Here is a 27,714-nt window from a genome sequence, read left to right on the forward strand (position 1 = left end):
AAGTACATTTAGGTCCAAATGTAACTGACTTTTTTTTTCGTGATTTTTACAACACGTGGCGGTATGAAATACAGCATCATGAATGCATTGTACTAGCTGTGGTACCAAATAACTGCGTTTTGTGATTTTAAAAAATAGTCTATGAAAGGATGCAGCGGCAGCAGAAGATGGTCACAATATTAATATTCTAACCACAGTAGCTATCACAACAGCGTAAAGAATTAATGTTTGTACAGCATTTTGAATGTCCTGTTAAGTGGTATCAGTATTATAGCCAAAAAAGCATTTTTAAACTTAATACTGTATATAATCTTTAGTAGATACTGATTGATGCTGAAGTTGTTTCTCCGATTCTTACACAGAGAGGTAGAAAATAGATTCAAAGAAGTAGAAGTTCCTTACCAACAGATATATGGAAAGTTTAAATAGTGGAGTTTCTATTCTTCCATGTTTTCCTGTTCTACCATGTATGTGAGAGAATGTAATAACATGGTAAAAAAATCTAATTACAAAATTAATTGCATTGGAAGTTCTCTTTCTCTTTTTTCCTTCTTTCTTTTAAGTTTGGGATTAAGTACATTTCTTTTCTGAACATATGTTGTGAAAATACTCATGGCTGATCTAACTCCTAGAGCTACCATCCTAGTATTTTAGGTAGAAGTTCCTTAATATTAGTGCCATTATTTTATATAAATATATTTCAGGCACAGGAAGTTTGGAAATAGAGGAAAGTTTGGACAGAAATACAATGTGACAAACATTCTATGATCTTTCAATCAGTCCTTCACATCCTTTGTTTTTTCTTGCTCTTCTGTTATTTTTCCCTTTGTTTGCAATTTGAGTGCGATAACTCTCGAACTATAAAGCACAGTATACTCCTCCCAGTGTGCCCTATGTAGGCGAGACTAAAAAATTCAGGTTCTCGCTGCTTTTGTGGGCAATAAGAGGTGGGAGAAAAGATTTAGCTTTTGTAACTTGAGGATAAACCTTATGAGTCATATATTTAGTGATAGAGAAATCAGGGTGTTGAAATGAAAGGCCCAAATGGAGTGGTTGGTGAAACTCCATCCAAATCACATTCAAGTTACCCTTTGTTTCTGTACTTGCTAGTTAGGCAGCTATTGTTAAGTAGTTTAATAATACCCGGAATTAAATAGCTGATAGATTGAGACCTGCAAACAGATCCAGACTTGAGAAGGATGGATTTACCGACTGGCTGTAGTCTTACTTCTCTTTTGCACTTCCAGCACAAATACCGAGCAGGCGCAGCAGTTTCTGTCTGGCTTCTCAGCACCATGCGGCAGATCCAGGAGGTCAGCAAGAAGCTCTGGCCTCTTGCACAGCACCTGGGACGGCTCTGCCTTTTCCTGGCTGCAGCCTCTGCTGCTACTTTACGTTGTTACTGAACCGGTACCAGGCTCGCCTCTCTGCTAATGCAGTGAATTGTTTCCCTATCAAAACTCGTGACAGCAAATAAATAATCCACTTGGGCTACAACTGCATTTGTAGCCCAGGTTCTTAGCAGAAATGGAAAGTTCTCTGAAAAACTGGACCGATTGAGCATTGAACTTGGATGTGGTTCAGCACAAAGAATTAATTGTTGCGGTGACAACAGTGGCAGTCTAACACTGAAACACTAAAAAATACTGATGTTTATCAATAAGCGACTCTGTAGAAATCATCACAGTGGTATCTAAAGAACTTGCAAGTTCTTTAGAGTTTCAAATTATCTGTGATCACTGAGTGAGATGTAGTTTGATAATAATTGCAGTAATCTTAACCAAGTTCCACTCGACTCTTGTTTAGGCTGTCTGTCCAGTTTCTGTTCTGTATTTAGTATTTCACCACCTCCCTTGGTACATAGAGAGAAGTGTTACATGTACCTGTAGAGAAGGAAGTTTCAGGGAGAGTTGTCCAATGGCAGTGGAACTGGAGGTGTATTTCTGTCCTGATTTGGAGGGACCATCTTTAAAGGTGCAAGGGTTGTTTGGTCACCATGCATTGCCTGAGATGCAGTATTCAGATGAGTTTTCTGTTGCAAACTTGCAATTAGGAGCTGGCCTAAGTCCACCCGTCTGTGTCACAGAACAGCAAACAGCCTGCATGTGGCTATCAATTTCTGTTCCTACTAAGCCAGCTTGTATGCAACCCCTAGAGATGAAACGGTTGGCATCCAGTTATCTAGTCTTCTCAAAAAACAAAGCATTTGTATGTCTTACAAACTTTTTTCTTTCTAATGCCTATTTGTTATTCTACTTTTGCTTTTGTTTATTGCTGTGTGCGTCTCTCCTGTATCTCCTTGCTCTTTTACTCAGGTTTCACATTACAAAAGCCAAATGCAATTAAAATAGACAAGAATAAAGTGGAAAATTTCAGACCACAGTAAAAATCAAGGACTTTACTGTGAGTGTGATTTTTTTTTTTTTTTTTTTTAACACCCCCCTCAGCCCCTGTCTTTTTTAAAATAGCTCTTTCTGTTTAAAGATCTGTTTAGGTGTTTTTTTACTATTTTAGATTATTTGCCTTCATGAAATTATGTTTAGTGATTTTAGTTCCACACAGTGTATACCCCTAGGCTAATGTAGTTCTGCATGTCACTGCATCACTGTGCTGTTTTTTCAAAGCAGGTAAGAAATTTAAAAAAAAATAAAAAAAAAAAAAATCAGTGAACAATTAAGTGTCCAAAACAGCCCAAAAGGCTGAAATGTCTTTCAGTATTTGGCAGACTTTTATCTGCTATTAAAGCTGTTTTGCTGATCTGTTTTAGTATTTATCATCCCCCACCACCCGCTTCCCACATGCTCTGTTTTCTTATTTATAAATGTAGATTTTTGGCACCCTAGTTACCACAGCCTGTTTCTGTCATCAATCTGTTTTTAGCCATGTGCTTTTGATTGGCTTATTTACATAGGTGTATGTGTTTAAACTTTCAATAAAAACATTGACTATTATACATGCTGATTCTACAATAAAAATATCTCCCTGAGATACCTAGTTGCCGCAGAATTCATACCTGTGCTTGAGGAGAGCATTATGGCCATTAACTATTTTGTAGAGTTTTTTTATCTTCCTGCAAGAGCTCCAGCTGCACTGAAACAAATAGCACGTAGAGGTGATCTGTATGGAACAAGATACAGGGTTAGGCATAAAATTAGCAGCTACCTGAAGAAGAAATGGAAGTAAATGTTTGCTTAATGGGAGGAGGGGATGTTTAGATTGTGCAATGCTTCTGTTTTAATCTGATGATAATAAAAACAAAAAATGCATTTTTTACTTTGTAGTCATCATCAGATAAACATCACTACTTACTGTATTTCTTCATTTCCAATTAATGTTTTATCTGGTGTGTGTTTTACATTGTAGATGCTGAAATCCTCATCTAAGGAGAAATACCCCTTGTTTACTTTTGTAAAGGGTCATTCTAGAGACTATGACTTTGCTTCCAGTCCACTCCATGAAGAAAGTGACCTTTTCTCTGAGGATGAAAAGAAAAGATTAAAAAGATTTAGTACAGAGGAGTTTGTCTTGCTTTAAGGACATTTTACACAAGATTATTGGCAGCTGTCCAGGAGAACACTTGCCTTTTAAAAGAATAAAAAATAAAAAATGTATGTGTCCTCCTCCTCCAAAAAGGCAAGCTTATGCTGAAATTAGTCTATTTTCATAAAGATAATAATGTTTTATATGTTAATAGTCTTTAAAATGCCATTTATAAACGTACTTCCTAATTATTTTTGTTCACTACTAGTTGGATGAGTTTAACGTCATGTTGTGCTAGCGAAGAGAGAAGGCGTTGTTTAGAGCCAGGTATGCTGAAATGTGCCTATGTCCCGGTCTTGCCCTCGTAAAAACCTTGGCCAGTCCCTAAAGCCTAACTTGTGACCCTAACGTCGTGTCAGTCCAGGACAAATCCTGAGCAGAGGCTGCCAGATATGTGTGGGGTTTACGTCATGGCCGTATATCCGTAGGTTTTGAGACCATGTTATTTCTGTTTGTAAGCAGAATTTGAGTTCTTATTCCTGTGGTAAGGGTAGAACTCCCATCTGTCTTGCTACATAAGCCCAAATAATAGTTAATTCTGTAATCGTGACACACATCCTGAGCAGCACAGTGTAAGAAAGGTAAGTTTGATATATCAGTAGTAATTGTCAGTTGCAATACTGATATAATTATATAGGCTGAATTGTGAGTTAAGATACTATTTAGCAGTATGATTTTATAATGGTTTCTCATTAAGCTTGCTTTGGAGCCTTAATATGAGGAGTGAAGATAAAGTATTACCTTTCCCCACAATTTTTAAAGGTTATACTATTAATATTAACTGCAACCAATCAAAGCAGCTAAAGACAATTATTAGAAGAAAGCGGTGTTTGTTTCCTGTTTCAACTACTATAATGTTGAGGCTTCTCTCCTATTAGTGCAGCTTTTAAATCAAAGCAAATGGGGGAGTGGATGTTAAAAATTCTGGGCTGTGATTTTTTTTTTTTTTTTTGATATGTGTTATTACTGTACAGATGATTACTTGATGGTGTGTGTTCTCAGACTGCAAACAAATGTACATAAATAGTTTTATGTTTTAACAAAGTAAATGCAATATTTAAAATACGTATTAACACTGCTTGGAAAATAAAAAAGGTGTGAAAACATTAAATGCATGTGCCTTTTATATTATTAGATGCTCTAAGAGTGAATATAATCCTGCATCTAAAACAATATTGTAAGGTGTGAATACTCTGTTTATTTGCAATAAAGGCAAATTTTATTGTTGTGTTGTAAACCAAATGTTAACCTATTCTAAGTGCCGTTCAGGCACAGAAGGCACAAATGTTGCCGATCCAAAAAATAAGCATCACGTGTATTCATTAAAGCACTTTTTTTCCTTTTATGGGAAAGGAGTGACTAATAGATAGATTTCAGGCAGAACTAGATCAAGTACATATATGTGTCAGGACTGGAGTGTGCATTTGCACGTGTTAATTGAGTTAATATTCCAAAAAGCCAAAATGAGATTGTGTTCACTTGTTTTTGGGAAAAAAACCACAACCACACATCATTTGTCTAAATTAGTAACCTCTGCACTGTTGAATCCTACTAATAATTGGCCTAATATTACTTTTAGATGCTGCATGTATGTGAGGATGGTTGGCTTGATTTTACTTAATATTTTTCATTAATAGCCCAGAAGAGGGAGTAAACAACATGTTTATGGAATTTAGATGTCAAAATGAGGAGAATTGTGAATGTCAGTGAGAGCTAGAAAATAGAAGATTCCTGTTTAGTGAAGCACAAGTTAATGTAGCTTTAGCAAAAATAATGCAAAACCGTTGAGTGGTTCCTTTGGGTAACAGTGGACAGGAAATTAGACATGAAGTTGTACTTTGCTTTCACATTTGAAAAAAAAAAAAATGCAGTCCTATGCCGCATCGTTAAAAGCTCTGTCACAGAGCAGGGGGATATAATTGCTATAATCTGGTTTCACTGATGCTCTCCTTTCTGCTTACCTTTCCATGAGGAAGGCATTAACTAATTGAAGTGCACAGAAGAACAGGAAAAATGATCAGGAGCCTGCAGGGATGGGCTTAAGGAAGATTAACTTGTAGCTATGTGGGTTTGTTACTCTATAGCTGAAGAGTGAGGGTGGGCAGGGAGGGAAGCCCTACCGGTTACAAGTACCTCCTGTATGCACGCTAGTAAGGGGGAGAGGAGTTAGAGGGACTGGCAAAGGACAGACATCTTTGGGCAAGGGGAAGATGCTCCAGGAAAAGCTTCCCGCAGGGGAATACAAGGCTGTGTAATATTCTCACCCAAAAGTGTTGAAAATCTTACTGCGTAAGGCTGTTAACAACCAGGCTGGCCCAAAGGCTAACCAACGCACAGTAGAGAACAATCTGCATTCATTGGATTAGTTGAATCAATAACATCTTTTCCGTTTACAGCTTCTGTTGTTGTAGTAATAATAATAAAATGTAATAAGCTTCAGAGGTTTTAATGCACAGCAGTCTGCAATATTTGTAATGAAGTTGAAAGTGGTTCTGAGTTATGTGAAACTAACAAAAACATATAGCTGTACAGTGGACTTTTTTCCCAATTATGTGGTATTTTTATTTTTTTAAGTGAAAGTTACTCTACAACATTGATCTATGTCTCAAGTCACATAGACAAAGACCCACAGCTCTTTTGAAAGACTTCATCCATCCTACCCCGCTGCAGACTTCAGCCTCCATGTTGTGACTGGGAACAAGCCTGGCAATCAGGAAGATGTCAAAGGAGCGACTCTTCCCATACTGCTCACCAAGTATACCTACATTTTGAAACAGGCAGGCTGAAAATGGAAGGATGTTTCTGGGTATGCACGTGACAAAAACAATAATGACACTACTTGGTGACTGCAGTTGGTCATCAGACTAAAACAAAACTGCTCAGGCCTGATAATTCTGCAAGTTTTCCTCATCCAGGCCTTTGAACCTGTTGGTCTGCAGTGCACTTACATCATGTGCCACTCCGTCCCACTGCGGTATAGGTAGCTTTATCCAAGATAGGAACTAAAGGATGAATTTTCCTTCTTCCTGAACTCCACTGGCTGAAGTTGAGGTACCTTAAAAAAAAATCCCATGTGCATGTACCCACCTAAGCTTGCTGTGTCTCCAGAAATAAGCTGCTATTAAAAAGACCTTTGGTTTGGTATTCTTGTAATGGACATGCTCAAATGGAAATAGAAGAGCCATAGTACCTAAGTGTTAAAAAGAAAAATGTAGTTCTGCCATCCCAACAGCAAACTTCTCTGGAAGGGTGGAATAGTTTAATTTGTCTCAGTCTTTTTGCAACTTGTTGATAAAGAAACACAATGGTTGAAACACCTTTGCTGAATTTATTTAAATAGTGGGTTATTTTTTTTTTCTCCCTTTTTGACTAAGGGCAAGAAAGACTTTGGTGCTAGAACAGCAGCTGGTTTTTGGTCCTTCAATCTGTTAGCAAATCCTTTAGTTTACCACAGTGGTGTTTTATTTGAAGCCTGCTACAAGTAGTTGTTAAAAACTAATGGCTATTTTCAGGGGTTTTTTTTTGAAGCCTGCTACAAGTAGTTGTTAAAAACTAATGGCTATTTTCAGGGTTTTTTTCATGTTTTTCATACAAGGCTTAAGCATAGACAAGCCCATAAGTTGCCCTGGTGCACTCGTGTACAGTGGTGACACAAGTTAAATTACCAAGTTACTAGAAATTAATGTTTTTCGGTAACTACAGGGGACTTTAATTGGAAACTATGTTAATCGCATAGTAATTCTCTTTACCTCGTCTGCATTATCTCCTGAAAACCATGCAATTAATTTGTGTCATCACTGTTGCTGCTGCTGCCTTCAAACACAAACCAAATGAGCATTAGTTACTCACACACCCAGCAGTGGCCTATTTTCTTAAAGGACTTCCACAAATCACTGGCTGATTACTTGCTTGCCTGACAGAACCAGACTGCATGTACCACAGAAGGTGGCAAATAGTAGCTCTTTTCAAAGTCTGAGCTTTTAATTACCTAATAACCTTGTCTTTTTTTTTCTTTTCTGCCATTTCCTTTTTCCTTAGAAGGAACATTTCTTTGTGTGTTTATAATATCTAATATTAGCTTGGCACAACCTCGGGGCTCTAAATGATTAGCCGGGACTCTGCCTTCTCCTTCTAGCAAAGATATCGGCCTCATTTTTCAAACTAGCGTGAGACCTCACAGTCCTCTTTGACTTGCCTCTACCTGACCAATGACCGAAACCCCATCACACTCAGAACTGATGGTGAAGGTGTTGGTGTTTGTTCCTCGCCAAGCAGCACTGTAGCTGGGACTGGGAGCACGGGTAGCCCACGTGGTGTAAGGTAAAGGACATCTTCGTGTGACCCAGCTGTGCAGCTCCTCCATGGGGGAAAAAACCCACCAGCTACCACATCCCTTTCCTGTCGGCTCTGTGGCCACTGGCATCTCAAGCCGCACTCACAACCTTTAAAAATGCCTTTGGCCAGCACCCACCTTCCCTGCAGGCAATCACGAAAGGCAGCAACTGGTTTCTGACAACTTTCCAACCTGAAGTCTTAGACTGGGCTGGAGACTGGTGGAGAAACCCAGTATGCTGGTTTAACTCCACGGGGAACAAGCCAGCAGACACTTAGGGATAGCTCTTGGGAAAGATGCAGCTGGAAGGCTGGTTTTGCTCCATAATGATTCATGAAATGGAAATTTATAAAGCGGCTGTTTAGGAGAGGGGGTTATTTACTAATGTTGGTAGACACAGCTGACCTCAGAGAGAAAGAGAGTCTGGAGAATTGCAGACCAACTTCCAGAAGGCCTAGAAACGGAAAGCTACTCAAGACCATTACTAAGTTAGTGCCCATCCGTGGCTACCAGCAGAACTGCCTGTTTGTGATGCCTTTCTTTAAAGCCTTGTTTTCCCTCTTGCCAGTCCCCCATGCTTCAGCAGAGCTGTAAAACTGAGGCTGCCCTAGTGTGTTACTGAAGGTCTCCAAGCAGCTCTGCTCTTGTGAGAACAGCTAGGCAGGAGTCCCCCAAGCACGTCTCCCTTGGCAGTTACGTTTTTCCCCACAGTATTAATGAGACCCCTAAACCACAAGAGCATGAGTAGGTAACTGTAAGAATTATGTAAAGGCAGCTGCTGTATTTCCTTACAGGTGCGGTGGCAACTGCTGTTGAGGTGGCACCATGCATTCCCTCGCCTGATTTTCAAAGCCAACACTGGCTTCGTGTTCGGAACAAAACCTGCTCTTCCCTGGTTCTCGTACAAGGCAAGACCATGTGAGTCTGGATCCGTTCGTGGTGAGTTCGCTGGCTCCTAGAGGAGTCTACACGGCCTTGCACTTTTAAAACAATCTGGTAAATACACCTGATTGACATTTAGCATGGTGATGTGCTCCTTAGTTAAAGCAGTAACAGCAAACAAGTGGTTGCTTTACATACATCAACTGGCACTTAAACATCAGGTTCATTTATCTGTAATTGGCATGAAAATGCAGTTGGAAAATAGGGAGTGTGGATGTGAAAGAAGGAATCTCCCTCCTTGCCTGCACACTGCCTGGCTATGCAGTGGCCACAGGCAGAGTCTGCCACTGCCCGACTGTGCTAGAGAGGCAACAACAGGCCCCAGTCTTGGTTTTTGCCCTTGCCCTTGCCCTTGGCTTACAATTTTTTTACTGTGAGGAAAGTATTTTATGTTTTTTTTTTCTTTAACTTACCCCTCCAAACCCAGGAGCATTGGTAATGAGAAGCAGGCGAGCAGTTCAGTTATGCACAATGCAGCCAGAAGGACATACCAGGGTATTTGGGGAGGCAGGGAAGGGATCTCCTGTTAGCCATTAATTACAGTAAGAAAGTGGACTCACTCTGGAGACCTGATTTATTTCCAGAGTTATTGACAATCTTTTAACTGGAATGATGGAATGAAAAGCAACTGTCGGTGAGTTATGAAAGGTCAATAATGCCACAGATGAATACAAACAGCATATTTGACATCCAGCCCGCCCTGCGTTCTGTTACGCAACAGTTTCCTCCAAGGTGATAAGGCTTTTCAGGAAGGCTGGAGCACCAGGTCTTCTTGTGCTACCAGGAGCCTCCAAGAGGGCAGAATATGCCAGGTTACTTTACAGTCCTTTACCACCCTGCAGTGGATTGCCATGGGAGTATGGATGCATTTCTTCTTCCCAGTGCATGGAGCACATTTCCCTAGCCCTGCCCTGAAGGCTGTGGAGCACAGTCAGGTATACCCCACAGCAGTATTTCAGCCTAACGCATCCCTACGGCTGGAGCCTCTGTTAGCCTATAGCTGCTTTCTGGCAGCACAAAGGTGTTAGAGCTTCCCATTGTCTTGGTTAGGCCATGCCAACATTACGTAAAGGGGTCTTAAAACGCTGGAAACTTATTTGCATTGACAAAAAGATGTAAAGAGGCATTCGAGGGAGTCGGGATTGAGCCCTGAGTAATCATCATTTGACCCTATGATTGGATATCTTCACGAGATGGTTTCTGTTGCCTAATTGGATGAACTGAGCTTTATAAACAGTTCCCTTCCCTGTTTGTAAGCAGTTCACAGGCAGCTGTAATTGTTCAAATCCACAGTGTGAATAGTAAAAAGAGCTTTACTTAATGACTGCAGAAGCCCTTCTCGTGTGAGAGCTCTCTGGTATTTATTCACACCAGAATTCACAACGCTTTTGTTTTCTATGAACGCTCCTGCAAATAAAAACTTGCTCACTCTAATGTTTATGAATAAATGTGGTCGTAAATGCCATCAAAGCAAATCAGCAGGGTTTTATTTATGCAAGAAGATGCGCAAATAAATGTTTGCTGTTTTCGCCTAGGTCTAGTGGGTGTTTAGGCATGTGTTAAAGCCAAGGCTTTGTGGGCTTTCCGCTCAGCATTCACACATTATTCTTATTTTCCATCTCCTCCTTTCCTACACTCTGATCCTGCCAGTGAATCCCTGTTCCCCAAGGGAACATTATTAAAGTCAATGTTTTAGGTATTTATCCACATCCAGCAGCTTGCTGGGTCAGTGGATAAGGTCATGCAGGGTACTGGAATCACTCGTAGGATGCCCAGGCTTGGGGGCCCTGTACATAGGTGGACAAGAGGCAAGGGGGATTGTAATTGCAGCCTCGTGCTGTTTTCTGCATGGCACACAGCAGATGATACCCACAACTGCTTTGTTGGCATGTACTGACTCGTGGAGTGAAGTGGCATGGGTTTTGTCTTACACAGAAGAAGTGTGGGAAGGTATTGCCATCCTGTCTCAATCAGTGCCCTAATTAAATACAGGAGAGGGTTTTCTTTTTAAAAAGTCAGTGTCAAGCCTTGTTAAAGAAAATTAAGATGCACTGAAATTAATGTGGTAGGAACTGGGGAGGTGCTTAAGCTAGACTATCTATATTTATTAGAAAGGGAACTAAAAAAGGAAGTATTTTCTGATCAGAGCTCAATCCTTAAACTGGGCCATTTGCAAGTTTCTTACAGAATGTAAGGATGTTGTGCAAGTTTACAAATTTCCCTTCAAAATCTGCAGTTAGGGACTGGTTCCAGGGATGAATTCTATGTCCCAGCCTCTAAAAACTATAAAGGAATATAATCTGAGACTCACCTCTTTCCAGGATTTGTCTGTAAATCCCCCTTCTCTTATCAAGTTCGTTTGGGATTTTGTGCTGGCCACACTTTCAGGGGGTTTGACTTGAAGACTCAGGCCGTTCCCTTCCATTCCCTTGTTCCCTTGAGTTCAAAGGAGCACAATAGTACAGAATTTTAAAAATCTACATTCAGCAATATGATAATCCTCATTTACAAACAACACTATATAAAGGCATCTGACTACTTCAAACCACAGAACGCCTGAATCGGAGGTGTAAATCAGACCTTGCAACGGTCAAAAGCAAAGTCCTAGATAGGAATGCATTAGGATGGGGAGTTCAAACAGAAAACTGAATTTTTTCAAAGGCTTATAGAGAAGAGCTTCAGCTGATCACAGAGAGATGCTTCAGCTCTGAACCGTGATCTCAACCTGACCACAGTCAAGACATGTTTCTGCCTCCCCTGCAGGTGAGAAGAGGTGCTGTTTTATGGCAGTGTGGAAACACAAAATACAGTATTTGTTAAATGCAACAAGCTCATGTCTTTGCAAATATATGAAGTTCTTTGGCCTTCACAGTTCAACCAGTGGTTTGTTGTTTTCATGCTAATACAAATTCTTGTATTAATAGGAGCATGGCCTTGGGTTTCTCCAGCCGTATGGGAAAAAGTTACTTGTCTGATGGTAAACAAAGAACAGAAGAATTGATTCACTGTCTTCACTTTTAAAAAGATGGTATGAAGCAATAGTGAAGCAATTTTAATTGTGACTCTGTAACACTTGCGATCAGTAAGATCATTTGTGTTCTGTTTTTAGGAATTGGGGTACTAAAGAGTACATACAGCATTAGAAATGCAAAACATGACCGCATGTTCTCAGGATTTTGTCAGTGTTACATGAAAGAGCACTTGTGCTGGGATGCTCAACTCTGAGGGTATTCTCTGTTCAGTGTGTATTTACAGAGATGTATGAATATTTGATTAATGAGTCATGGTCTCTGGAGAAATTTAATAACTGTACTGCTGTACAAAGCCAGCTCCTTAACTGTTAACACAGCTGCCAATAGTGTCACTGACACTGAAGCCCTTTCTGCATCTAATATATTCTGTGGAGTAAATTCCTTTGTTACAAGAGAATCCATGGGACACATTATTCGGTTATCTGTTTTGAACTGTTGCAGGCTCAATTTACAGACCCTGATTTGTAAAGATTTTTCCAATGGAAACAAGCAGTGACACATGAGCCATAAAGCAGCAGTTTCATGAGGCTATGTTGTTACAAAAGTTAGTTGGAAGGTCAGTTCTAAAGTGGAGCTGCTTTAAAACTTCTTGCATGCTTGATAATAAAATAGGTGTTACTATTGTCCAAATTGCTATTTTCATCAAATATTTTTATAATATAATGTAACAGCATATTCCATATGCAGCTGAAATAAAAACCATCAAAGCTCTTGGTTGTGCGTGTGCCTTATATTTGTATAATCCAGTTTATAAAATGTAAAATGAACAATGGATGAAAATATTGACGTCTAGCAGACTGATACGGCAAGTTCTTACCGCCTTAAAAACTGTATTCAGTGGGACTACTCAAGCGAGGAAAGGTTGTTCAGGGGCGTATGATTTGCAGGATGGGGCAGAAGTTTCCTCCCCGCCATGACACCAGACCAGAATTGTTCTTCATTTTTGCTGAGCAGTTTCCCAAGAATAATTCACTGCTAATTTTATCATTTCTCCATTTTTATTCCTAATACCTGTGAAGAGATCAATTTTCACTTATGAAGTTAGGTGTATATTTTAGTGGTGTTACTCCAGCTCAACTGCTTTAAATAATAGGGGGGAAAATGTCAAAAAAAGATAAATTTAGTGCAGAGGCTTTCACTAGAAGCTTTAACTGCAGGTTAGAATTATACATGCTATGCAGAATTTCCTGCAACACTTCTCCTTTGGGCCACAATGCATTACAGCAGACGTATAATGAAGCTGCTATAAAATCCGTGGTAATTAAGGGGGATTTGACAGTAATTGCAACAGTGAATCAACTTAATTATTACCTGCTTCAAAGAGAGCTAACCTGATGTTATAATCTAACCTTTCCTACTTCTAAAATGAGAGATTAAACAAGTATATGTAGCATTTAAGAATTAAATCTGTTGAGATAGGATTATATTAATATACTTTTCATATACATTTTATATATATGTGTGTATATAGGTACAAAGCAGCTAAATGAACAGCACCATAAGCTGACAAACTGCAGATACGCTGACTGTATGCATTCATAAAATAAACAGAACCTAGTCTGCATCTGAGGCGAGCCAGCTTCTCTGTTATTTGCTGAAAGCATGGGGACCTATAGAAAGACCGCTGCTATAAAACGCTACGACACACACAAGCCTAGTTCCTTGAACAGCCTTGTAAAGGGGATGTGATGAATGTATTGTCTTTCTGTGCTTAATTTTAAGCAAACTATTCTGAAATACATTTAAGGAGGCTGTAAAGCTGTGAAAGTAAAGAGTTGCTTGAGGACTTCACAGCCCTGCTGCACACTGCCCTGGTGTGGCTACTGGTGTGACCCCTTAACAATCAATAAGCAGTATTGGAGGTTCCAGTGTTACACAGCACAGAGGAGATTCTCCTTTGTCCAAAACTGGTTTGCTGTTTTTCAGTGGCATGTGACTTGCCCTTGAACTAAAAAGAAGCTTCTTACAATGCCTTCCAATTGCTTTGAAACTGGGACCTCAGCTAGAGAGCTCCATGGATTACAGAGCAGCGATGTCCAAACCTCCGGGTGCTTTCTCATCCTGCCTTGGACAAGCATCATAAACACCAGGGAGAAAGTTGTCTAACGTGACATTCCAGCCGGATCAATCCAGCTTTCACCTACTGCATCAGGTATACTGAACCCCATACCATTCACTCAGGGTCTATTGGCTGAGCCCATAAATACAAGCATCCCTTTTGTCTGTTTTCAGAGCTTTTGAGATGAGTTACCTGAGAGCAGGGGGTTGTCAGAGGGTCGCTGATCCAAACCCTTCTCCAAACTCTTCCCCAGTGTTGTACCTGACTGGTACATGCAGCGCCGCGTCTGTAGCAGGTGGATTGCAGCAGTAGTATTCTGGAAGATAAGAGGTGCAATAATAAAGCACTTAGCTTCGAAAAAAGAGAGAAGTGGGCATTATCATTGTCATCATCATGAAAACTTGCCACAGCAACTTTCATTTGAAGTTCATCTGCAAAACTGACAAAATTCACTTCAACTCTGCTCTGAGGAGGGGTTTGACCGCCCGAGAGAGGCGCTGAGGGACTGACTCATGCATGCCCTTAAAATAAATTTGTCAATGTTTACTTCTTCTTGTTATGTTGTGAAACAATAAATTAGAAAGACTTCTTGTTTGTTTTTTCATGTTCTGGCCCGTAACATGCTACTATTAATAACTAAATTTTATTACCATAGGCCTCAGTTTTCAGGGAGTTATCAAGCTGACAATGTTGAATAGACAAATAGGTTAAAGATATCACCTGCCATGGATGTGTAATTTAGCTGTATGGCAAGAACAAAGTCTGAAATTGTATTAAGCCAAAACCATCTCATCTTTAGGACACACACTCTTAGAAGGTTACAGCTGTTGAATCTGCCTTAAACTTAACTTGAAAGTCTGCTAGTCTTTGAATAGTGCCGTACAGCAAAAATGGTAGAAAAAGCCAATTCGGCTTGGCAATAATAAAAAAACCTCATTCTATTGCTGGCCTTGTGATTGTAAATTAAGAATAAACATCTAACTTGCAGGGGAAAGCAGGCTGTGATTTCACTTTAAGTATAGACAACATAATCTGTCCATCAGTAATTACACCAGTGAACTGTGGAAGCCTCAAGGTACCTGGCAACTCATCCCAGGACATGTGCCCTAAGTGCATCACACCTGTATCTAGTACCAAGGCTTTTACCTACAATACCCCTTCCTGAAGCCATAAAGAGATCCTCTTCTACATCTATTATTCAGTAAAGGACAAGACACTTCAGGCTCAGGTTCTTTCATAGGATACACAAGCCAAACACTTCCAACCTGCCCTCCATCATACCTGCACTTCTCTTATTCTTAGCGAGCTGGCCCTTTGCGAAGTCAGAAACAATATGCTTCTGGGAGGAGAATGCCCATGAACCTGCTGCTTACGATCATTAACTGCCACAGACAACTGGCATCTAGATATCCACCTTCCCTTCAAAGCAATCCCTGAACAAGGGGATCCTGCTGAGAACAGTCCCCCTGCTGTGGGGACCTAGGAATCTTTCTCCTGGCAAATGACACCAGCATTGCTCCAGTCTCTGTCAAGTGGCTGCAAAAAACCATGATCCCTCCTGCAGTGACGTCCCACACTGAGAAAAGACTGAGATACCTGAGAGCTCTCAACAAGCAGCTCCTCTCCGGACAGTTGCAACCTGAAGCTCCGTAACTCTCACAACACTCACTCCCTTTTGGTAAGCGCCTAATGGAGGGGAGACGACGGTAAATCCAGGGCTGCGTGTGTACCCGGCGTGGTGGGATGTGCTCACAGCCCTGTGCGTGGGCATCCCCCTTCCTGGAAGCTGCTTGAGCACAATGTGAGCTAAGTCCATGTTACGAGGTACCGGGGGCTGTCTTTCTGGTGGCAACAGTGACTCGCTGCTCATATGTAAGTAGAGGAAATGGCAGACTTTAAATAACAAATTTTCGCTGATGCCTTTTGCTATTTTTACAACGCATTTTAAAATAAATGAGAGATTAACACAGAAAGAAGTACTTAAGGTGCATGCTCAGTAACTATTTTTTCATAACGTTTTAATGGATTCAGGGTTGAGCTCCACTAAAATCTGGATTTATTAGAAACGCTCCATGCATTTCAATGGAGTTTTTCTCATGAATCTAGATATTTTACATTATTTCGATAGAGCTGACCCTCTGATTCATTAGAAATGCTCCAATATAACCCGTGGAGCATTTCTAATGATTCTGGTTTTACAGCAAATCCAAGGGTCAGCTGTACTGAAAACAATAGTGCTAACCTCTAGGTTTATTAGAAAAATGCTTTGTGTCTCAATGGAGCATTTCTAATAAATCAGATAAATAGGAATCTCCCACAAAAATGCTCAACTGGTGAAACAGACAAATGGATTTGTTGTTATTGGGATATTTTAAAAACAAAGATTGTTTAATAGACTTTTCTGTTGCTCATTCTAGTGTAATTCCCCTCCTATCTAGAGTTTAGGTCTTCACTATTAAAAACTTAGTAAATATTCCTCATAATGCCATCAGGCTGAGAAGCAAGCACTCTGTCTCAAACTGTCAAGCATTTTTCACTTCACTGACGAAGACACTACGGCACGGCCGACTTGCGTGATGTAGGAGCTGTAGCTGCCAGGTCAGGGTTCAGGGTTTGGTGCTGTGCCACTGGCTGGGATGGGTCCTTTCACATTCTGCTCACTGCCTCTGCTTCTGCTACAGAAATGGGGAGAAAGGGTGAGTGTTAAAACAGCTCAGCAGTGGGTATCACCATTGATCCACTATGGGTGCACGTGAAATTTAACTGCAGCAGATGGCACTGAGACTTTTTTAGACCTTTAAGCTAGCTTTTTTTCCAAAGTTTTTCTAATTTCACCAGAAAAAATTGTCATGAATTGCATGGGCCATCGTGCCAAGCCACAAAAAAGATAAAAAAGTAACTCACACGTACCATCTCAACAGGCCTCTCTCCACTCACCGGAGTGTCCTGTCATGCAAAAGTTACAACTTCTGGGCTGAAGCTGCAGAGACCCATCACCATCTCTCTTTGGCTCACCCTCCACTGGAACCACTCTCCTCCTTATGTGTGTGCCTGCGTACAAGCGAGTGTTTGTACGTACGTGCGCAGGCTCGTTGGAGGGTGTTGGGAGTGTAGCCACGCCAGGAGAGCCTGTCTGTGCGCAGGTAGGTTGGGTGGCACATCGCAGGAGCCGCAGTGAGAGCCTGGCCGTCAGACCTCCTCTCTAGCAGCGCTCCTTCGCGGCAGGAAGAGATTCTGCATCATGGTGCCAGCAGGAACATGAGTCGCAGGCGTGCTGGTGAACTCATGTTGATCCAGTCCAGGAGGAGTAAATGCCTATGCTGTGAAATGCAAAAAAAGCCTTGGTGAGCTGAGACAAAGCTTTCTGTTTAAGAGGAAAGGCCAATGAGGTAATTTCAATGACTCAAGATTTGGTTAGAATGTTCCGTATTTACTGAGTATATTCTGTACTGTCCAGATATTTCCCTGTGGTTCAAATACCATACATAAACCACAGCTACTGCATTTGAATTCCTTGTTCTCTGTGTGAATTGCAAATTCTCGGCTAAAAGCCAGTTAGTCTGTTTGAACAGTATGCCAGTCCTCTTCCCTGCACTCCCCAACAACTTCAAGAAATGTGCTGACCAGTTTCTCTGAAAACCTGAAAATAAAACATGCTGCAGTGGTGACAAATCCACAAAACCAGAAACTCCACTTTTAAAATGATTGGTGTGTCTGAGTGGGTCTCTTTTCTTTTCTTTTTTTCTTTTTTTTTTCTTATCAAGTTAGATGATTTTACCTCGCAGTGAAAACTGAGAAAGTCAAACAAAAAGAATTTTACCTACGGGATGCTGCATGTCTGCCTGGTGCTTGAATATGGGATTGTTTTGTTGCCTGAGTGTGGGAAGATGCTGAACCTGTCTGCTCGAGTTACTGAGAGTCCGTAAGGATTAGGTGTGTGTGACCACCACTGATTTCCCTGTTCCGTGGTTTCTCCCATACACAAGTTCATGCTGCCAGCACGGTTGTCCTCTAAATGATAAGCAAGTTCTCTAGTAAAAATTGTAGGTCAGGGTGGGAGCCTGCTCGGTCAGGGGGATTACAGCAAAACCAGCGATGGGATTTCAAGACTTTTCCTACCCCAGAGGCACTGGCAATATCACCACCAGGCAACCTCCTCCCCCTACCCACTCAAATGAGATACAGCAGTTTATCATGTCAAGCCTTGCTGCTGAGTGCTGTGTCTAGGGCCTCTGGCTGTCAGAGGCAGGATTTCATCTTGGGGTCCCTAAGGCCATATAGAAAGCCTAAAATGTTCATTTATGTTTCTTATTGTCTGGCCAAATCTGTGTGTGCTTAAAAAATATCCGGAAGTTTAAAGGCTAATCCCTGCATTATGTGGGCTTAAAATTTTAAAAAGTGTTTTAGAAAGTTAAATACGTTTATTATTATAAACAGCAATGCCTTTGTCAACACTTAGTTATTCTATATAAAATGTTTATATACGAAATGTTTCCTTCTGTGATGCTAATTCCTGAGATCAGTCTCCCTCATTACATTTTTGCAAAGCAGCTCCATTAAAGATAAGTATCACTATACACGTCTAATTCATAGAGATATCTGTAAAGATATATGTGTAGTACATGAGTGTTTATGCACAGAGGAATCTGTACCTTGGTTTATCAGAATTTACATATGTTTGTGCACATATATGCCGTAGACAGTATTCCTATAATAATCACTGTGGGCATATGTGTTTGTAACGTGTATAGATTTATGTGCTTTATATATATGCAATGTATCTGTGTAGCCATAACTTAATCTGCGGTTCAGAATTTATTTCGGCTTTCCACATGAGCTCTTTTAAACAATGTTAATTGTTTCAGAACCAAAATCATTGATGATAACTCTTTTAGGAATTGTCATGTTGTCTATAAATATTTAGCGACCGGATTGTATTTGCCAATGTATTCCTGTATTACAGATGAAAAGGTAGCATCTGCTGAAATTAAAAGTGGCCACATTTTCGCTGCAGCTTAATTAAATGCCAAAATTTATCTACATTAACAACAAAGTGGTGAAATTTATTGATCAATTCACATGATATAAGTTGACAAATGGCCCAAGCAATTTCCATTATTTTCTACACGTGTTAAAATTTGTAATGAAAAAAGAATACTATATTAACATTAAATGTGAAATGAAAGGGGGATTTTGTAATGGGAGCGGGTGCCCTGGGGCAGTAAGCTGTGTTTTCCATGCCCTGTCCAGGCGGAGGCTGTTTGAGCTGTGTACAGATGGGCCTTTGACAGTCCTACAGCTGTTCTCCTAATTGTCCATTAAGTGTTCTATTGATTCTCTGATTCAAAGTACATGTCTTTCAGCTCAAGCTATCGTGTGAAGTGGCAGACACATTCCTCCTAGAATGACAGAGCTGCTTGAAACCTAAAAATGTGGGCTGCCAGTTTCAATTGAGGTTCCCGCTTTCAAAGGAGAAGGCTTGGTTAAAGGAGCTTTGTAATAGCTGGTTAGATTTTAGTTTCTAAACTTTTAGCATCAATCAATTAAAGCAGCAGCAGCATGAAAAGTTTTAATTCCTTGTTAAGCATTACGGATTGCACCTGGCTGATAAAGTGCTGCCTGAGGATACTGGGCCGCGATAATAAGGATTAGATCTTGTTTAGCCGTATGCAGATTTTTTTCTCAGACCCCTTTGACATATGTAATGATATTCTCATTTGACTTGCAAGTTCACTTTTAGCATTTTTTTAAAGGAAGATCATCTGCAATTCCAGATTATGCCAGTCAGAAGCCTGTTTAAAATCATCTTCCTTTAATCTGAAAAGTGAAAGATAAGATGCATATCTGTTGCAAGGACCATAAATCTTCAAAGAAACAAATAGCCATAGATAAAACTGTAAAAGTTATTTAGTTCTCTTCCGAAAGAGGTTTATTAATCTAAAATTTCCAGTCCATTGTGTCATGATTTGGTTATCGCACTGTATCTCATTTCTTGCAATTGTATAAGCCTTGTGTATCAAGCAAAGAGATGAGAGCCTCATAGCTTAAACTTGATCAGTTGTATTCAGATATATCACTAGAACTAGAGGGAAAAAAAAATTGAAACATAAAAAATAGCCAGCTGAACGGAGATTTGGACTGTGCGTGAATTTTTATTCAGAAGGCTTCCTCTTATTTTACTGAGATGTGTATGAAGTGATTTTATTATTAAATTTAAACTGAATTTTAAATTCTTTTTTGTCTTTTTAAAGCATAATTCCTGGTAGAAAGAACACAAACAAACTGTTTATAGACTTACTACTTGAGAACCATCCACAGTAGTTGTGCACGAAATGAGCTTTTCCCATATGCGATCAGTTCTATCTGCCTTTATATTTTTCTTTTTAAAAATCCCCATCATTTAAATGAGACATGAAACTGTTTCCGATAAAGCTTAAAATAAGGAGAATTATTTCTCTTCAAGAAGATTTTTATCCTTTATTGTTAATGAAAAACCACTCTCCTGTGAACGTTTAAGATCTGCTTATTCTTTAATCATCCCTCCTTATATCATTGCCCATGTTAGTTTTTGCACCACAGCTACCTTTGTATGGTTGCATTTCTGATAACCTTTACCTCCGGGTCCCTATTGGTGGTGATTCAGTAGTCAGATTCACCAACATGGAGGCTAACAGATGACTTGGACCCATCAATCAAATTAGTTACAGCCTTTTAATTTGAACAAGAAGCTTGCTGATCTGAACAGAATTAGATTTTTTTTTTAACCTTAACCTATTTGTCTTTGGGACATCAAATTTACAAGCATCAGCAATGCTTAATTCTAAGAAGTAAGTGCACTAACTAGATGGTGATTCCAAGAATACAAACAAAAATTTCTACTCATGCATCAAAGGTAAAGAAAGAAAAGAAGAAAAAAAAGGAAAGGAAAAAAAGAAAATAAACAGTATGTAAGGGGAGGCATTTGACATTTTTATAACCAGAGTTTCTCTCCCTATTCCATAAAAAGGAATATGCGTCAAATTAAAGAAGCAGTGTAGGAAGCTGTAGACTATGTTACAAGGCACCTTTTCTCATTTTAGGAATGTAAGTTTTGGGTTTGAGGCATGGGGCCAAACACTAAAAGCCCTGTGCATCAAGGGGACAGTAAACCACCCATTTGTTTTAACCATCAAAAGAGGAAACCAAAGAGTCTATTTAATATAATAAACCATATATTGATACCTGCAAAACATTTTGTAAATCTACTTCGATTCCAGTGCTTTCAATTACACCGTTAGCCAGTTTTTTAAAAAGATTTTTAGAAGCTTTCAACTGTAGACTTTTGTCTTGTTGAATGAACTTCAGCTACACTAAATTTTAAGTAAATTTGTGATGACTGAGCAATATACATTGGCTGAGCTAGAATCCAATAACCCACAGGACAAATTAATTTTCAACAAAAAGGGCAGAAACCTCAAGTGCCATGAGTATATGGAATCTCAGTCTATCTCTCTGGAGCCATTTTTGCAAATCACTACAGCTATTCATAATCTAAATCAGTCTCCTTTAGCAGCAGAAAGATCTTTTTTCATGACAAAACAGAAGATGACATTCATTAGTGCCTAACTTGCATAAGCTACCTTAAATTTATTGGTGCTCTTATACTTATCTGGGTAAGAATTCCTTTGTCTACAGCTATAGGAAAATTCCGGATGTACTACTTAAAAATATAAATTGTCACTTTTATCAGAACTTTTGGCAGTTTACTTTATTTTAGAAGTAAAACTGGTGGTTAAGGTTTTAAGACTTCCAATGGGCGTTGTTTCAATCATGGTTAATATGCACCCAGGATAGCAATACCAATATAAGTGAGCAGTTGTACAAAAATCTAGAGAACTGTCGCTGCCTAGAGCACCACCGGGTGCTAACTTTTCCCTGTATTTAAGTACAACTTACGGGGTTACAGAAGAATCCTAGGATCTATGTGCGGATTCAGGGTGGAAAGCCAAACCCTTGGCTGGCGCAGTTGGTGGATCGCTACAGAATTGTCTGGATGGTGTCTCCCTCTTCTCACCTGATGGACCATTTCTTACATGGAAGGTCTACCAGGCCTTACCAATCCACCTGCAAATATCACATATCCTACAGAAACTGCAGAGTCTGATTATTGTAAAAATGCACATTCAAGTCAGTATATAGGAAATAAAATATAAATGGATTTGCTTTAATGTGATGCAAGTGAATACTGGTCTTCATCCACCTGTTTTATAAACTCCATTTCCTGTCTTGGGTACAGGCTGTTAATTCTTAAATGCCTTTAGCTTGATGTCTCCTACTTGGGATGCAACTGCAGGAAGTATTGTGACCTAAAGATTGACATACATGTCATTTGTACAAGTGCTCTTTATTTCTTCATGCAGAAAAAAGTAGAATAAGCATCTGTGGCAGCATTTGTTAAAGTCTGGATAAAGCTAAATGATCACAGAGTCACTCTAGCCTCAAAACATATGAACTGACGCTTGCTTTCAATTACAATTTCTTTTATAGGGTGAAAAGTGGACAGGGATGTTTGAATGACAAACGATAGATATAAAATAATGAGAATGTTAGTGGCTATGTCTGCTCTTTCTTTCTGGGTGGAATGACTTGTTGTGGTAGGTCCCACACAGACAACAGATGATGGTAAATCTACCTGAATGCAAGCAGCATGTATTTAGGCTTCAGAAGGTGAAGACACGATCTCAGTCACAACAGCTGTTATGGAGCTCTAACTAATAAGTTTCAAATAGCCAAAGATCCGCTGTGTTGCTCAAAATGTTTTCTGGATTCTGTTTCTAGTTCTCAATTTCCATTGCTGAGAGCATCCCTGAAAAGTAACTACCAAACTACTTCCAGCCCAAGACAACAGAAGAAAGAGTTCCCACAGTGTTGCAGAGACTGCTCTGATTCTTATTTCTACCACGGAGTTTTGATCCTAGCAGCTGGTTGGAGGCAAATACAGCTGTATCTTTGTAATTCCTAGGGGATGGATCAACACTTGTTTGGGTCCCAAAAAGACTTGTAACATAACACATTTCAAAAGTCTTTCATTTGTCTTCAATTGTAGCCATAATCCTTTGTGACTGCCTTTTTTTTTTCTTTAGCCAGGAAATTCCTACGAATATTGTAGATTCATAATTTTGGCTCTGTCACAGGCTGTTATAATAGGTAAATGAGACTAATACTTAGCTAAAGAAAATGTGTCAGAATTAATGTTATCTTCATGTGTCCATATGTTTAGGAAATCAGGCTAAAAGCAAAAGATAAAATTACTTATCAGACTCCTACCAGGAGCATAATATCTACTACATTCATTCATCAAGCACAGGTCCTATCTCAGATGGAGTGAGAGCGTTCAGATTTAGGGCTGGAAAATGTAACAGAGGTTTCGTGGTGTAGATGGGAAAATTCTTGTGAATTGTTTTGCATGGGTTTTTTCCCCCAAATTTGAGTAAAAGTTCAGGTGAGCTCTTATTTTGGGCCATCTTTCTTTGGAGAAAAAGCAGCTGTGTAATTCTTGGTTTATCGCCTACATGCTATTCCTGGCTCTGCCTCAGTGGATGACCTTGGCTAGTCATTTCCTTTCTATAAAGTGGCAATTGGGCTATTTACTCCCTTCCCATAGGTGCTAGGAAGCTTAATTAATATCTGCTTTGAGAACCTCAAAAGGTGCTAAAGTGTTACTATATACTAAAAACAATCTTTGTAGCTCTAAACATAGACTAGAAAAGGGACTATTAACTAGCTGTCAGTTTGGAAGGTGCTGTATGAAGCGTACAGGGTAAGTGTATGACGTACTGCCTCTATTCCTGAAAGCAGAGACCCTTCTGCAATGACCCTTCTCTATGATTCCCATCTCTGTAAAACAGTTCTCCATCCAAGCTCCAAACACTACCAAATGACTCTCCTCCAGCCTATTTTCTTCAGGAAACAGGGGAGCACACTTGCAATGGAGAAGTAACATCACATTATAGGAAGGAACATAACTTGCTTTATGAGATCTGAACATGGAACAGAAATCCCATTGCAGGAGCTTCCCTGGTGCTCCTGTACACCTTGAATGTGCAATCTGCAGCTTTTTTATCAAGCCATGTGATTTATGAAATATGGATGGCTACGCACTGATGCCTCAGTGCAGCCTGGCTATGCTCTGTGGTTCTCTCACCTGAAGAATGTGGATGACACTCATGGTTAGTCAAGAGAAGCTGCCAAGCATCCTCTGATATATAGTACAGAGATTGCAGTGCACAGAACTTGTAAGAAGAACAAAATCAAGTTCTTGGCCTCCAGGCATTACCATGTATCTCAAACCAACCTTCAAAGAAAGTTATTACACTGGATTGAGAGCAGATTAAATCAGACTGTAATGTTTGCTTATTATTGTCAGTTTTCAAACTGCAACCTATGCTCTCTCTGAGCAATTTGTCCTTCGATTTGAAGCTGATTGAGAGCAGAACAAAATGGCTCAATTATAAAGTTACCATAGCTGGATCTCTTTAAAAGTGAGCCTAACTTAATTTCAGCTCTGCCTCGTTCTGACGAAATCTCTGCTGTAATTTGGCAATCTTCTCAGGATGGTCCTGAGGGGGTAGCATAAAATAAGAAGGCAATTCACTTCCATCAGGCTTCTGGGTTTGCAGCTTAAGCTGATGGTATTGAAATGAAGGTGAGATTTGTTTAAACCTCTTCTGGAGTGAAACAGCCATTTCCAGCTGCTGCCATATCTCAGCATGGAGTGGCAGTAGGGAGGGGGGACGGAGTTTAGGTGCAGGCGGGATGAGATGATCCATACAAAAATTCAGCATGTTCTTCTGGAGAACGGTGAGGCTCTTGAAAACTGAAATTAGAGTGATTCAAACTGTCCTCTTTGGAGCATATAAAAATTGTATGCTTTTAAAAAAAAAGAGGAAAAAGAAAAAGCTCTAAGAATGGAGGTGAGACTCTGCAAACTCTGGTGTGCCCACAAAGCCACTGAGACTGCTAAGCACAGCCCCAGCTAGATGGTTCAGGATCGTTGCCCCTTTCCTGACGGTAATAGGAAGGGAGCTGCCACTGACTACTGGTCCTTTGGGTGTTCAGCAGTGTCGATTCTAGTAGCCAAGACGCCCAGCGAGACTCCTGATAGGAAAGCTAACAGACGTACAGCTTACAGAGGTGCAGGTAGGAAGCATGTAATTGTTAGAGAGCAACTACTGCAATGAGAGCCTGAGAAGCCTGACTTTTAGCCACCACATCTGCTTGCCATACAATTGTTACAGCCTTTAGACAACTGAGGTAGCCCACACTGCCCACTCACTCTCTTCTTCCAAAAGATTTGGGGAAGTGGCTCAACACATTAGTTAAAGATTTAATAAAAGCATTCATTAAAAAAAAATTAATCAAAGCATTAAGAAAAGAAAGTTGTTTCATCTCCAACATTTATGTTAACCTACAACAGAGCTCACGTATTTCCCAAACACATTTGAAATACTACAAATACTGTAGTAAGAAAAGAAGGATTTAGCTTAGGAGAGTGCTTGGTAGAGAGACATATTCTAGGAAAGCATTGAGGTAACTCCGTCCTGGGTGTTACCAACTCAAGACTACTGAGCTTGGAAACTGAGCGGCTCTTTTGACCACTGAAGTAGTCCCTTTTGGTTAAAGATGAGGCTTGTGAGGTGCAAAAGCTGGTGCTGGGCTGCCTAGCTAATATAACGACTTGCTATGGGATGCACGTGCTGCTGCAGGAGGGGGGGATACAGACCTTGGGGTCTGTGGTGCCAATCAACCTTTCCAAGAGAAGAAATTCTTTCCCTTTGAATCATCATGTTTTTAGGGGTTACCTTGCTTCCACCACACTTTAAAGCGGTTATTCTGTTGTCTTCTGGCACAGTAGCAGAGTGAAATGATTGCTCTGCCATGCTGCTCTGTTGTCTGCTGCTGGGTCATCTATAGGAGTGTTGCTGGGCTTCTACTCTCTCTGCACTCTTAGGGCCTTTCCCTACCAAAGGTGTTTTCCCCCTCTCTCTCTGCTACAGCTGCTCACTTTCTTTCCCACTTTTTCCCAAAACTATTCAAAGCCTTCAGAATCAAGGGACTGAGTATTATGAACGAATTAAAAAAAACCCAACCAAACAAACCACCACACACATCAAAATCAGGCCATGAAAATTCAGTGCCTAGGTTCCTCCATGCTGCATCTCACCAGAATTACACATGAGCAACTGCAGCTTAGTTCTGGGCTTGGCTGAATCTTGCCAGCTTAAAATAAAAATAAAGCCATTATAATAATAAATTTTCACTGGGTCATTTTCCTAAGTAACATGGAGAGAAAAAGACAAAGCCTGGAATAAACACCAGAAAACCCAGATGATACCCACCTACACATAAAGAGAGAGATTTTGGCAAGAATTATTATATGTGACCCAGTCTGTGTGTTACCTATGCATACGTGTACTTTATTTTTTTTACACTGCCATGTCAGAGCATCTAGAAGTTGACATTAGATGTACAACAAACCTTTGCAGAGAGGTAAGCTTTTGCAAAAAGATAAATAATCCTTTTAACTTGTGACCATGGTTAACGTGCATATTTCCTTACACTTCACAAGTGGTGAATGAGAGGTCTGATTAAACATGATACAAAAAGAGCTTGCAAGTAGCACTGTTTACTAACATTTCAATTTCTATGCCTCATTTATTAGACTTAGAATAAAAAGGTTAGAGGGGTGTTTGGGATTGTCTTTAACCTTGATGATATTTCCACTGAAGCAGCATAATGGCTCTTAATTGCTTAAGTGAAGAGAACATGTTGACATGTCCTTCTTTGTGCTTAAAGCTCTGTGCCTAAACCATTATGCTAATTCAAGCATTATATACACCAAAGTATTTATGGGACTGACACAAGTGATGTTGCAGGTAAAGGGCTGTGAAATGGTCTGTAAACAGAGAGAATTGATTCCAGGCCCAAAGCAATGCTGTTAAAGTCACAGACATTGAACAGCCAGCCCTACAATTTCTATCCAGATTGTCAAACTGGGTCAGACAGTGTCAGCAGGGCTGCCATTATAGATCAGATGGGTGGCTTTAATAATATGTAAACCAACCACATAAACGCAAATTAACATGGAAGCAATACGGACTTGACTGTGCCTTTTTTTTCCTGTGCGCAGCAGTTTTGGTCACAGAATACTCAGTTGTAACATTTGCTAAAACATTTAGGTGTTTAAAAAAAAAGAGAGAGAAGAATATCAGCAGTACGACTTGTTACTGCATTTTTCCTAGTCAAGAGAGCAGCACTGCAATTTGAAGGGATCACAAAGAGTATGTACATCATGTGAATCTCTGTACAAAAATAAATAGTGCAGTTAGGGGGTTTAATTTACTTATCCAACATATGAAGCTGGGTAGATTATTTGTATTTTCCTCCTTGGGTCTAAGGCTAACAGTGCGGTTTTATGTTATGCTGAAATAATTTATTATCTTGCTTGTTTTATTACTAATAACCCATAGGTTTTGGCACTGAATAGAATTTTGAAAATACAGTATCCTTTAAAACCTGCATCTAATTTATTGTTTGCATTTCACTAATTTTAGACAGCTAAATGAGACTGATGAGCTCTGCCTTTATTTCTGCTTATTTTTGGCTCTGGAGTACTAGGACTGACACTTTTCTATTTAGTTTTAAAATGATGCAGAGTAATGTCTTAGTGTCTGTATCTTTCTTATGCACTCAGAGCAGACATTTCACCGATTTTGATTTTTTTAAATGTCATGAGAACAGTATCATTCATCCTAGACCTCATGTGTAAA

The 27,714-nt window shown here is 39.9% G+C and overlaps 1 protein-coding gene across 8 annotated transcripts in view; it reads left to right on the forward strand.

The window, feature by feature from the left end:
• Positions 1-12,553, forward strand: part of ATG4C (autophagy related 4C cysteine peptidase) — a 35,333-nt gene extending 22,780 nt beyond the window's left edge. For 2 of the 8 annotated variants that reach the window (XM_075037278.1, XM_075037277.1), the window contains exons 11-12: positions 8,668-8,812; positions 11,740-12,553. In XM_075037278.1, the coding sequence (XP_074893379.1) occupies positions 8,668-8,812; positions 11,740-11,816 (222 nt within the window). In that variant the 3' untranslated portion in view covers positions 11,817-12,553. Of the gene's footprint in view, positions 1-3,363; positions 5,458-6,114; positions 8,646-8,667 lie in introns of those variants that run through there. The other 6 variants (XR_012651852.1, XR_012651853.1, XR_012651851.1 and 3 more) reach the window with 6 other exon arrangements.
• The last annotated feature ends 15,161 nt before the right edge of the window (positions 12,554-27,714 follow it).

This window comes from Buteo buteo, chromosome 10, assembly GCF_964188355.1.
Source record: "Buteo buteo chromosome 10, bButBut1.hap1.1, whole genome shotgun sequence".
Taxonomy (NCBI): domain Eukaryota; kingdom Metazoa; phylum Chordata; class Aves; order Accipitriformes; family Accipitridae; genus Buteo; species Buteo buteo.